The sequence below is a fragment of the Ranitomeya imitator genome, chromosome 3 (assembly GCF_032444005.1).
Source record: "Ranitomeya imitator isolate aRanImi1 chromosome 3, aRanImi1.pri, whole genome shotgun sequence".
In the NCBI taxonomy this organism is placed as follows: Eukaryota; Metazoa; Chordata; class Amphibia; order Anura; family Dendrobatidae; genus Ranitomeya; species Ranitomeya imitator.
Window position 1 is genome coordinate 532,634,318 of NC_091284.1, and position 13,811 is coordinate 532,648,128.

Genomic DNA, 13,811 nt, shown 5'->3' on the forward strand with positions numbered 1-13,811 from the left:
AGAGCATAAGCGGATTATTAAACCATATATACACAATCTAGCTCGAGCATAATATATAAGCAAGATCACAGAATACATATAGAATCACATAGTTATATTAACCGAGGACAAGAAAACATCGTTTAATCCTATGTATAATATAAAACCTTAAAAATAAACACCGTAAAAACAAAATACCGATGAAGTTGCCAAAATTGTGGGGAGGAAGATTATTTAGGGATACAAACCTGTAAATTAAAATCTAAATTCAAACCCCCAGGTTGTAGGGTCCCCAATGAGTAAATCCACCTCATTTCTTTTTTTCTGAGTAATGATAATCTATCCCCTCCTCTCCTCAAAACTGGGACACTGTCTATCACTCTAAAGCGTAACTGATTAATAGAATGTTTTTTCTCCAAAAAATGTCTAGGGATCGGCAAATCAGTAAGTCCAGTGCGTATCGTGCTCTTATGTTTACTGATTCGTGCCCGCACCTCCATTGTGGTCTCCCCCACATAAGCCAACCCGCACGGACACGTAATCATGTAAACAATAAAACTCGAAGAGCAAGTGTACCGTTCTTTCAGATAGATTTTTTTACCCGTATGCGGGTGATGAAAAAACTCCCCTTTGAGCATATTGTTGCAACTCGCACAACCCAGGCATGGAAAATTTCCAAGTCTGGGTGTGCCCAAAGTTGTCTGAACAGAGGAGCTTTTAGATGACCCAATATCTGATCTCACTAGACTGTCACCCAGATTGCGTCCCCTCCTATAAGACATCATAGGAAAATTCTTAAACGACGGTATTGATGGTAAACCGCGTTGTAAACCCAACCAATGTTTCCTCAAAATTTTATCAATGTGGCAGCTAGCTGAAGTGTAGGTAGATACAAAGGGGATACGCTCACCCGATCGTTTAGGGGAGCCTGATTTACGAACAGATTCTCGCGTTACATTTCGGGCCCTACAACTAAACCTGCGTAGCTCCTTCTTAGGATAGCCCCTATTGGAGAATTTGAGGCACATCTCATCAAGCCTCCGGTCAACCAAAGTGTCATCCGACACTATTCTCCGAACCCTCAGGAGTTGGCTCCACGGTAAGGAGTTAACCATTCTCCGAGGATGGTTGCTATCAAATAGCAGCAGGCCATTTCTGTCCGTCTCCTTCACAAAGATATCTGTCTTTAGCTTATCTCCTTCCTTATAAACAAGGGTAAACTGAAGCTGAGTGGTAGACGATGTCAAGGTAAATTGTAACTCCACATAAATTCCATTAAGATAATCATGAAACGCATTAAGCTCTGTGATATTACCGTCCCAAATCAAAAAAATATCAATATAGCGCCACCAAGCTCTGACGTGGCGCCAGAGGTTGGAACAGTACACAAACCTGTCCTCGAATACCGCCATGTAGATGTTAGCATAAGTGGGGGCCACATTCGACCCCATGGCGGTACCCCTCAACTGTAAAAAGAACTCATCCCCAAAGAGGAAATAATTCCTCCTGAGGATGAGCTCCAACAGTGTGAGGACAAGCTGTGCACTCTCTGGGGCCACGTCAGAGCCCGATAGCGCACAAGAGACTGCATTCAGACCTTTGTCATGCTCGATTGACGTGTATAACGATACAACGTCAAACGATGCGAGAAGGGTAGTCTCAGACACAGTAATGTCCTCTAGTTTATTAAGGAAATCATTTGTGTCACGAATATAAGATTTGGCAGATGTCGCATAGGTACGTAATACCTTATCCAGGAAGATCGATGTCTTATTAAACAGAGAGCCCCTGCCCGACACAATAGGCCTACCGGGGGGGTTTAACAGATCTTTATGAATTTTCGGTAGTATGTATAATACCGGTATTACCGGTGTGTCCACGATCAGGTATTCAGACAACTTGTGGTCAATGAGTCCCATGGCCAGGGAGTCACTGACCACAAGTTGTAATTCTTTCTGAAACCGAAGAGTAGGGTTATTTGGTAGTTTCTCATAGACACATTGGTCCCCCAATTGCCGCAAGATTTCTGCTCTGTACTTATCACTGTCCATGACGACAACCGCCCCACCTTTGTCGGCCTGTTTGATGGTTAGCGCAGCATTGTCTGCCAAGGCCCTCAACACCTTCTTATCTGTCAATGTCATATTCTGACCGCCCTGGGATTTAAATGTTTTTTTCAATTTATCGATATCCCTCTGTACCAATTCAATATAGGATTCTACAAAATGATCCTTATTAGGTGGCTGGAAATTACTTCTAGTATACAATCCCAACTCACGTAGAGCGAAACCCTGTGCAGGTTCGCATGTGTTAGAGGGAATATCATTACGTTTGTCCGCAAAAAATGAAGATAATCTTAACCTCCTAAAAAAAGCATGTAAATCAATCTCTAATGTAAACCAGTCAGGATTACTGGACGGGCAGAATGACAGACCTTTAGACAATACTTTAAGTTCAGTTTCTGACAGTGTAACAGAAGAAATATTTACCACCAAACTCCTACTGTCCATTAACTGTCTTTCATGTTCCTCATTTTCATCGTGTTCTTCCTCGTTGGTCGTTGTTCCCTGTGCAAGCTCCGATTTTCTGTGCTTGCGGCCGCCTCTCCGGCCCCTCCTCCTGGATCTGCTTTGTCCAACCCTTCTCTCTCTAAAAAATGCAATCGCCCAGCACCTTCCATGTTAGAATCCTCTGTAGAGTCCGATTCGACAGAAGTGAAACCAAAATTTGGACGTTTCCTCGCCTGTGGCTTCCTGCGTTTCCTTTGCAACCCGGGTTTACCCCTACCATTGTAGGGGGGATGGTTAGGTCCCATGTGCCATGCAAAAATCCGACCAGCCTTATAGTCCTCCATATCACGGAACCACTTAACTCTTTTGGTGGATTCAATATCTGATCGGAATTTATCTAAGTTCGCCTCGATCTTATTCTGTAGGGAACCCCAGTCCTGTGCTGTCAGCTGTGACTTGAGTTGTTCCTCTAATTCCATATAGCTTCTCTTCAACACCTCCATTTCCTTTTTTAAAAATTCAATGTTCAATAGCATAATATCAAATGCAAACTTATTTGTTATTGATTCAAACTTGGAACAAAATAATTCATTATCAGGCAGCAGGGTAGGCCTCAGGTGTGGCCGCAACCCACGTGGAATCCTCCTTACTCTGAAATATTCCACCAGAGTTACCACATGTAGTTCCAGGGAGATATATCTCCTCCTATCATTCTCCCACTTCTTCCTGAGCATATCTGCCGTGGGTTTACTTAAAAATGACATATCAGCATTAGAGCCAGAGAGTATCCGTCTGGCATCATCATCGGTATATGAGAAAATCATGGCATGATCTAGGCCACCCACCTCTAGATTAGTATTCACCTCCATATTAATGGTTGGGGTGCACATCAGTCCAGGTTCAGTCCATGTAGTAAAGAAAAATGGGGCTGACAGCACTCACACAGAGGGGCGCTCGTTCCTTGGTCCAGGGAACCGACCTGGAAAAACGTGTTGTCCAAAGACAAAGCCCCACCTAGTCCGAGGGATATCGCAGGGGCCCGGGTAACCAGCCTTAGCCTCCCTAGGCTCCCCGTGACAAGTGCCTTGCACATGGGGTGAGATACATGGCTTAACAGAAGAACTATACTACATTTGTAATTGGAGGTATTTGCTAATATTATTTATTGTTGCTACATAATAGGATAGGATCTTGGAGATGGGAATACCCCTTTAATGATCTACACCGTTAATTCAATATGTATTTTTGTTTCAATAAACGGGTGACATAATATAGTAATGGGGCATTGGAGTGCGTGCCAAGCTTACCATTGCTTTCTTTTCTGTTCATACAGGCAATCCCATTCCAAACTAACATCAATGGAGGCCTGTTTCCTTGCAAGGTGATTGTCATCAGAGGAGCTGTTGCTGCACACAACCCACAAAGGTATTTACATCCTACTATTCAGCACCAAGGTGTTTTACAGCATTGCCATCACAGATGTCAGTGCTGTACTGTGTAGATCTAATGATTATCAGGGGGCGCAGTCAGATTGCTGTGTAAATCGGACCGCCCATACGGTATTGTACAGTGTATATCTTATCACTATAAGGCCGGCGTCACACTCAGCGTATAAAAATAAGGCCCGTAATTTACGGCCGTAATACGCAGAAAAGTCCCCAAAATAGTGGTCTATATCTCCTCCGTAGGCAGGGTGTGTCAGCGTATTTTGCGTATGGCATCCTCCGTATGTAATCCGTATGGCATCCGTACTGCGAGATTTTCTCGCAGGCTTGCAAAACCGACATACAATGGATCCATGTGCTCCCAAAAACATAAAAACATATGTACTGTCTATATATATATATATATATATATATATATATTAATATTTCATCCAGCGCGAGATAGCTTAAAAGCCGGTAATTCAATTGCCGGCTTTTGCTATCTCCTTCCTAAACCCGACAGGATATGAGACATGGTTTACATACAGTAAACCATCTCATATCCCCATGTTTTTGCATATTCCACACCACTAATGTTAGTAGTGTGTATGTGCAAAATTTGGGGGCTCTAGCTATTAAATTAAAGGGTTAAATGGCGGAAAAAATTGGCGTGGGCTCCCGCGCAATTTTCTCCGCCAGAGTGGTAAAGCCAGTGACTGAGGGCAGATATTAATCGCCTGGAGAGGGTCCATGGTTATTGCCCCCCCGGCTAAAAACATCTGCCCCAGCCACCCCAGAAAAGGCACATCTGGAAGATGCGCCTATTCTGGCACTTGGCCACTCTCTTCCCATTCCCGTGTAGCGGTGGGATATGGGGTAATGAAGGGTTAATGTGACATTAAGCCAGATTAATAATGGAGAGGCGTCAATTATGACACCTATCCATTATTAATCCAATAGCATGAAATGGTTAAAAAAACACACACAATATTGCAAAGTATTTTAATGAAATAAACACACAGGTTGTTGTAATATTTTATTCCACTCTCAATCCACCTGAAGACTCTCGACCTGTAACAAATTAAAAATAATAAACCAACAATATCTCATACCTTACGTTGATATGTCCCACGATGTAAATCCATCTTTAGGGGTTAAATTATTTTACAGGCAGGAGCTCTGCTATAATTCAGCTGTGCTCCTGCTTGTAAAACCCCAGCGAATGAATGGAAAGTAGGTCAATGACCTCTAGTTACCTTCAGCTGCGGTGAGGCGCCCTCTGCTGGATGTCCTCATATGACCTCGAGGCTGTGAAAATATTCAGAAAAGTTCCCACGCTCGAGCTCACCGCCGGAGCCCACATCAAAGCGGGGGTTCTGTCCTCGGATGTACTATACCGTCCGAGGGCAGAAAGGGGTTAATCAAGATGTCTCTGAACACATGGACAATTTCCAAAATTTGGATAAGACTGAGTTTTATAGAGCATTTTTTAACCCATTTACATGAAAATAAAACTAATAACTTTTCATTTTAATAACTTCAGTTTCACTTACATTATTTGATGCAGAAGTGAATACACCCCACATCAAAAACTACCACATCTAATATTATGTAAGACCTTAATAATTTTTAAGGATAGCATGAAGTCTTTTAGGGATAGAATGAACAAGTTAGTGCCTTATTGCAACATCAATCTTTTTCCATTCTTGAAGACTGACCTCTTTTAGAGCCTGGATGCTGGATGAAGAGTGATGCCCAACTTTTCTCTTCAGCGTTCCCCAAAATCGTTCGATTGGGTTCAGATCAGGAGACATACTTTGCCTCTGAATCACTTTCACCCTGTTCTTCATCAGAAATGCAACAGATGTGTGTTTTTGGATAATTGTGAAGTTTGAAAGATGCACGTCTACCAAGGGCACGAAGTGATGGTTGGTGACATCTTCTCTAGCTTCTCTTTTAATATAGAAGAGCACAACTGTGAAATCATGAAACCATCAATGAAATCAATCATTGGATTCTTATATAGTTATATATCTATCTTCTATATCCAGAAATGTAGCATTTCAGTATATTGCTATTTTATACATCTCCCTTCTAAAGTAGCTTGTATACGAAGTATGTGTGGAAAAATTGTATTCAAATAATTTTTCTAATTAACAGATTTCATATCGACCTGAATTTTTGTGGAGGAATTGCCTTTCATTTTAATCCAAGATTTAATGAAAAAACTATAGTCCGAAACAGTATGCTGAATAACAGTTGGGGAAAAGAAGAACTGGAACTTCATTGCGGAGGATTTTGTTTTGCACCTGGACAGAGCTTTGTGGTAAGTGTAGGTAGAGATGGATAAATGTGCAGAAGTGTTATTGCATAATTCTCTTTTTATTAACCTAAATGGCTGCTTTACTGTGTGTGTGTGTGTGTGTGTGTGTACATTTATGAAAAGAACATGTATGGGAGCCTATTGATAGTTGGAGATGTACTTTGTGGCTTACTTTTGAACCATCTCTCTGACTTGAACAAACGTGAGATGATCATTGCCTAAGAGAAAATCTTTTTATAGTGAAGATCAATTAGATGTTTTGGCGTAATCGGTTTCCCGGATGTCTTTATAGCTTAAGAGGAGCTGTCGCCACTCCTGACTTTGTTTCATAGGGTAATTTATTTATTTTATATTTTTTCCCCCTGAAATTAATATCTCAATTTAAAAAAAAAAAAACGAAGGATGATTCTCCATTTTTTTTTTTTTGAAAAGTAGATAAAAAGACAAACAGTTCTTTCACATGAGAGAATTTACACACCAAAGATATACCTAAAGTGTGGAAACAGAAATCTTTACTAAGTAAACACCTGCATACCAATCAGATATTGATCACAAAATATTCACCTATAACGATCCAGAATGAATAACAAAGTAAAAGAACTAACAATGGTACTCTTCCTTCTACTTTTCACATGAACTGTTGTGTAAACTGATACCGCTGTTACAGGTAATCTAAAGGGTGAAAAACATACATTAACATTTAGGTGCAGATTATATTCGTTTTTGATACGTTTCTGCTGCGGAAATACTCTAAGAACGCGCGTAATGTAAATCTGTGGGCACAATCTGCACAGAAAACTCAGCAATTGACATGTACCACTGGTGAGTTTATGCAGCGCAAATAAGAAGCGCAGTGGGCAGGACATTTCTATGAATCCCATCCACTTTGCTGAAACTCTAAGCCGCTGCATTTTTTACACAGGGAAAACAGTGTCAAAAAGCGATAAAAGCTCATCATATGAACGTAGTCTTAATGACGAGATCATTTCCTACCACTCACGTGACCGATGTTCATAGCCTCAGACTAAGGATATATTCTCACAGCATTTTTTTTTTCATCTGTCAAAAACATACATTTTTTTTCAAGCAGAGAATGCTTCAGGAATCGCTACTTTTCCCTGGAACTTTGTAAACCTGAAGCATTTTTTATCACCATGTTTAAGGTAACAACTTCTTAAGCACTTTTTCAATGCTTTTGTTCGCCAGCGTTTTTTGCGTGGTTTAGCGTTTTAAGACTTCTTTCTGCTGGATTTTTTTTTTTATGGCAAAAATTAAGTCTTTATACAATAGACATCAAAGGGAAAGCTAAATATACTGAAAAATGTATAAGGCCTCAAAATATGTCAATTAAATTGTTTCCATTTTTTTTCTTTTTCTTTTACAGATTGAAATAATTTGTGAACACCATCATTTTAGAGTGAATGTGAATGGGAACCATGTGTGCAACTTCAATTATCGTGTGCCAAATCTCCAACAGATTAACTCCCTGGGAATTGGAGGCGATGTTGTACTGCAGCATGTTCAGGTTTAGATTTGTTCACCTTTGTGCCCACTGCACTAACTGCTTTTCCAGGTTCTCACTTTCTTAGGGCAGTCTCACACGTCCAGATAATTCCGGTACCGGAATTATCTGTGTCCGTGTGCCGGTGCGTTTCTGTGGCACATCAGTGTGGCACACGTGTAAAATCCAGATCCCCACCCCCTGTGCGCCCCCCCCCCCCCCTCCTGCTGTGATTAAAATACTCACCCAGCTCCCGGCTCCCTCGCTGCTTCCTGTCCTGGCCGCACCTTGTACTGTATGAGCGGTCACGTGGGGCCGCTCATTTACACTAATGAATATGCGGCTCCACCCCTATGGGGGGCGCACAGGGGGTGGGAGGGGGTTGGGGACCTGGATCTGGATTTTACACACTATTATTCATATCTTCTCTACAGCAAACGCTGCTGCAGGGAAGATATGAATGGCGGATTCAGCACCAGTGGGGGGGGACAGCGCTTACTGTAGCGCTGTCTCCTGCACGGCACACAGACTGCACACGGACAACGTCCGTGTGCGGTACGTGTTTTACACGGACCGATTGACTTTAATGGGTCTGTGTAATCCGTGCGCTCCCACGAACACTGAGATGTCTCCGTGTTTGGCACACGGAGACACGGTCCGCAAAAAATCAATGACATCTGCACAGATGCATTGATTTTAATGTGTCTACTTGTGTCAGTGGCTCCGGTACGTGAGGAAACTGACACCTCACGTACCGGAGCCACTGACGTGTGAAACCGGCCTTACTCAAAAATATGGCAAGTACATAAATGTAACCAGGAAAAAACATTGAGGCATATTTATCAATAAGTTTTATACTGTATCACACGTTGGACCGCATCACTTTTCAACACAGTTAAGTCCCTTTGTCAGACAAGGTGCAGAAAGTGTCTAAAATACTTTGCATAACAAATCTTGAGAGCTACTTAGCTTGATAAATATGCCCAATATGTCTAGTATATAATGCTTTTATATAAAAGAATGCATGGATAATAAAGATAAATATAATGACTTGAACCTAAAATTTGAATTAAATTACAAACATTAATTTCAATTGTTTTGCTTTTTTATGAAAAAATATAGTTTCTTGGAAATCACTAAAGACTGTTGCAACCAGGGCTGTGGAGTTGGTAAGTCAAATCTCTGACTCGTCAATTTCCCGGACTCCAACTCCACAGCACTGCCTCACTACTGGGCATAAAGTGCAGCACAGATTCATCTCAACCAGAAGCCGAGATCCTTAGATCAGGAACAGAACAGACATTTATAGAACATTACATGACGCCGGCTCAGACCCCACAGCCCTAGTCACTACTGAGCATGTACATAAAGTGCAGCACAGATTCATCTCAACTAGAAGCCGAGATCCTTAGATCATGACTTTTGGATATGGGATGGACGCCACTCCTTCCTAAAACCACCATAACTACTGTAAACCTAAGTACTAAAATAAAAACACAAAACACATTATTTTGGTTGTCAAAATGGCCACAGCTTTTAAGGTACCGTCACACTAGACGATATCGCTAGCGATCCGTGACGTTGCAGCGTCCTGGCTAGCGATATCGTCCAGTGTGACACGCAGCAGCGATCAGGCCCCTGCTGGGAGATCGCTGGTCGGGGAAGAAAGGCCAGAACTTTATTTCGTCGCTGGCTCTACCGCTGACATCGCTGAATCGGTGTGTGTGACACCGATTCAGTGATGTCTTCGCTGGTAACCAGGGTAAACATCGGGTTACTAAGCGCAGGGCCGCGCTTAGTAACCCGATGTTTACCCTGGTTACCATCGTTAAAGTAAAAAAACAAACACTACATACTTACCTACCGCTGTCTGTCCTCGGCGCTCTGCTTCTCTGGTCTGGCTGTGAGCGCCGGGCAGCCGGAAAGCAGAGCGGTGACGTCACCGCTCTGCTTTCCGGCCGCTGTGTTCACAGCCAGACCAGAGAAGCAGAGCGCCGAGGACAGACAGCGGTAGGTAAGTATGTAGTGTTTGTTTTTTTACTTTAACGATGGTAACCAGGGTAAACATCGGGTTACTAAGCGCGGCCCTGCGCTTAGTAACCCGATGTTTACCCTGGTTACCGGCATCGTTGGTCGCTGGAGAGCTGTCTGTGTGACAGCTCTCCAGCGACCAAACAGCGACGCTGCAGCGATCCGGATCGTTGTCGGTATCGCTGCAGCGTCGCTTAGTGTGACGGTACCTTTATTCAAATCACAGGATTAAATAATCACAGTAGGAGTCAGGTGGAGTGCTAGTACATTGGGATTCACAAGTACTGCGAAATCCCCAGCTGTCTGACATACAGCACCAGGACAGACAGCCATAAAGGGGCGGCACGCACTGGCTTGCCATTCAAGCAGAGCCAGTAAACTTTCAGGGCACCAATGACCCTATTATCCTCACTCCTGTGCTTAACCACTGTGCCCGCCCCTGATTGATGTTACCATTACAACGTCCTTGAGGCTGGCCATGAAAGCTGAGCCTGCTCACCACCATGAGGTTTTACATCCTCTATTAGTTAAAATGAGTCCACCTTAACTTGTCTGCAATTTCCACCTGACTCCTAAACCGCCACCAGCGAGGCCATTTGACACCTTGAATGGACTCGACCCCCATCACCCATGCCTAACAAAGTCATCAACCAGTTCTGCATGCTATGGAAAGACTGTGCATATAAGGAACAAAATTCCAGGACTACAACAGATTAATTTTAACAATGCAACACTACCAAATTATGATCGATAATATGGTAACTACAGCAAAATACCAGCCGCTAAACATCCTGCAATATGGATCCTATAATGGGGAATGCAGAAACTAAACCATAACAAAGGGGTAGCCACAGTTTGACTACCTGTATAATGACATTTGTGATGCCTCAAAAACTATTATACCGCATGTATTGTAGCCAGCTCTAATAACTCACTAATTCACAGATTTCAGTTCAAGAAACCACCATTACATACAGTAGCTGGGATGCAGTAACCAATTCTTAAACCTACTTACTATTACTACCCAAAAAGTGATGAGTGTATATAAAGAGAAAGATACTATAAACAAGGAGTAATTAAAAGCCATACACAATATAATATTGACATTATAATTTAAATAATTTCTGCAATATATTGACATAGTAAATGAAATAAGCCTATAGCAGAAAAGTCTACAAAGGCATGATTAATAACCTTTCCACGCCATTGTTAATTGCTTTACAGGCACTTGATAACATATACCATTAACCCTCTCCAACAGGGACAAAGGCATTGGGAATAGGCACATCGCCCTTCGTGTTAATGCACTTGATTTCTTCACCCTTAGCCGCTCCCACTGGCTCAAGGGCATCAGGATGCACTTTATTACTTTTCCCATAGTCACTCCCACTGACTCCAGGGCACCCATATTAGGTACATTGCTCTTCAGTTTAATGCCCCAGATTACTGCATTGTCCCGACAACAACCTTGAAAGAAATAGGAGTTGGTCAATATAAACAGTCAAAATCTGTGCCTCAGCATTCTCAAGTCACAGGTACTATTCAGAATAAGTAAATAACTTGGCACTCAACAGATAGTAAGTGATGAAATTTGAACAAAAAATATTTATTACTTGGGTTGCAGTCCAATTTAAACGTTTCGGTCAAACATTTGACCTTCTTCAGTAAGCCGACTGCTAGTGTCTCTGTAGATGTAAGGTATCAAAAGGAGCAGGTTCTATGTTGTGGTATTCTATGGACCTGTCCAACAATGGCGTCAGCATCTAATAATTAGATTTGTACAATAAAAGTTGCAGCTGAACCGCGCATAAAGGGACCAAAACCACATAAACAATATATAACAAAAAATAAAGCAAATAAGCACACACTCGTACAGCCACTAGAACTGACAACTGGGTGGCTACTAGAGGCTGGACGGAACCACCCGAGAAGCGGACAGAGGGATCCACCCAGGGCCGCTGTGTAGGAGCGACTCAATACCTGCACTGATAGTGCGGTGGGCCCCCTACCAGATATAAAGTATAAAATGGTAAATGTAAAATGAAAACACAACTGTGTAAAGATAGCGGACTTACCAAAACATAGATGCCGCAGCGTCAGCAGAAGAGGCAAACATGTAGTTCTACGGTAAGGAGCCCAGAACCACGTGGATGGAGCACCGTGCAGGCCAGCAAACCTGGAGGGGCTACGGCGCTGCGCTGCGCCGAGAGGTGGATGTGACAATGAATGAATGCACGTGGGTGCTGTGCAGGGAAGCCCTGATGCAGGAAAGGGCTGAACGCACAGGCGGACCTGCAGGGGAGCGGGCACAGAATCGCTGTGTAGTAGCTGCGTAGAGCCAGGGAATGCCCCGGCCGGTGGCGTCCCTGGATACGAGCAGGGGGAAGATGGCCGACAGAAGACTCAGCGTGTGACGTCACAGCTACGGAGCGGTACTGGGACCAGAATTAACCAACGCGTTTCGGAGGCACTGCGTCCTCCTTCGTCAGGGTTACCGGTCCCTGGGTGCTCAGATGATTTATGTAGGAGCCCTGTGGGCCAACCCCCCAGAAACGAACCGCCCCCACCCCAATGATATGGACTGCCCATATATGAGAGCAGAATGTAAAAGTATGGTGCCAAACAGCCCCCACTTAACCCAATGAAACCAAGCCCCCCTGGAGGTAACGAAAAAGGGGATAATTCAATAGTGGATAGATACATAGTAAATAAATAAATAAATGAATAATGCGATTAATACAAATGATCGTAGCAACGTGTGGGTGTACTCAATGGATGCTGTATACTGGAGGGGCAGAGAGAAAAACACTATTCACAAATAAATAAATATAATGAAATAAAATAACTTTTAATAAATAGACTAAAAAATTCAAAATAGTATAATATAAGATAAAAATGGAAATGTTAGGAAATAAATATGAGATAATAAAAAATGCAAAGTGCATTATCCAGGAAAAAAAGATATATAATAAAAGTCAGAGCAATGTCCCTGATACGTTAGTTAAATACATGGTTAGGCAGAAAAAACTGGTGTGTGACCCCCACTATATCAGAAAGCAAATAATTCCAGCCCATGATTAAGGCCCTTGGGTGCAAGGCAGTTAAGGGAAAATATCCATTTCGATTCAATCCTGGACATAGATTGTATTAGGTTACCCCCTCTCATATTTTGTTGTATTTTATGGATCCCGAGAAAACGCACGTCTTTTATGGATCTGTCGTGTTTCTCGCTAAAATCACGTGAGAGGGGGTGGCCCACAAAACCTTTTCGGATATTGACCAGATGCTCCTTGATACGCACCATGAGTGGTCTCTTAGTGCGGCCCACATACAATTTCCTACACGGACACTCAATAAGATAAATGACTTTTGTGGACAAGCACGAAATGCTCTCCTTGATGGTAAATTCATGCAGAGAGTCCGAGTCCGTGAATGTGTACTGGCACGTTTTTCTAAAAGCGGTATTTTTACAACCGTAGCACCTGCCACAGGGAGTAAATCCTGGCCTGCTACCTCTATGAGTACCCGCTTGTAGTTGCTGCTCAGCAGATAGTTTAATAGTGGGAGCTATTAGGCTGCCCAGAGAATTGGCCTTCCTAAACACAAATTTTGGGACAGCCGGTAAATGTTCCCCTACAATCTTATCCCCTTGTAGAATAGACCAGTGCTTCCGGATAATGGACCTAAATACCGCATGGTCAGCATGAAATTGCGTGATGAATGGCAATTTTAGGATTTGGTTCCCAATACTGGGATTCACTGAATTAATAGGTCTTTCTCCATATAGCAAGGAATTTCTTGAGGTAGCTCTTACTTCCTGCTTTGCTTGTTCCAATAACGGGCATGGATAGCCCTTATCCAGGAATTGTTGGGTCAGGACTTCCGATTCCTTATTGAAGTCCTCCAGGGTAGTGCAGTTCTGCCTGATCCTAGTATATTGACCTTTGGGAATGTTTGTGAGCCACACAGGTAGGTGACAGCTTGAGATGTTAATGAAGCTGTTGGAATCCACATTTTTCCGATAACATTTTGTCAGCAATTGT

The 13,811-nt window shown here is 42.7% G+C and overlaps 1 protein-coding gene across 1 annotated transcript in view; it reads left to right on the plus strand.

Annotated features, from left to right (window-relative positions):
- The window catches only part of LOC138670452 (galectin-9-like), a 39,418-nt gene extending 30,594 nt beyond the window's left edge, over positions 1–8,824 (plus strand). The window contains exons 6-9 of the mRNA XM_069757810.1: positions 3,823–3,914; positions 6,074–6,239; positions 7,621–7,914; positions 8,106–8,824. Of these exons, the coding sequence (XP_069613911.1) occupies positions 3,823–3,914; positions 6,074–6,239; positions 7,621–7,767 (405 nt within the window). The 3' untranslated portion in view covers positions 7,768–7,914; positions 8,106–8,824. The remainder of the gene's footprint in view (positions 1–3,822; positions 3,915–6,073; positions 6,240–7,620; positions 7,915–8,105) is intronic.
- The last annotated feature ends 4,987 nt before the right edge of the window (positions 8,825–13,811 follow it).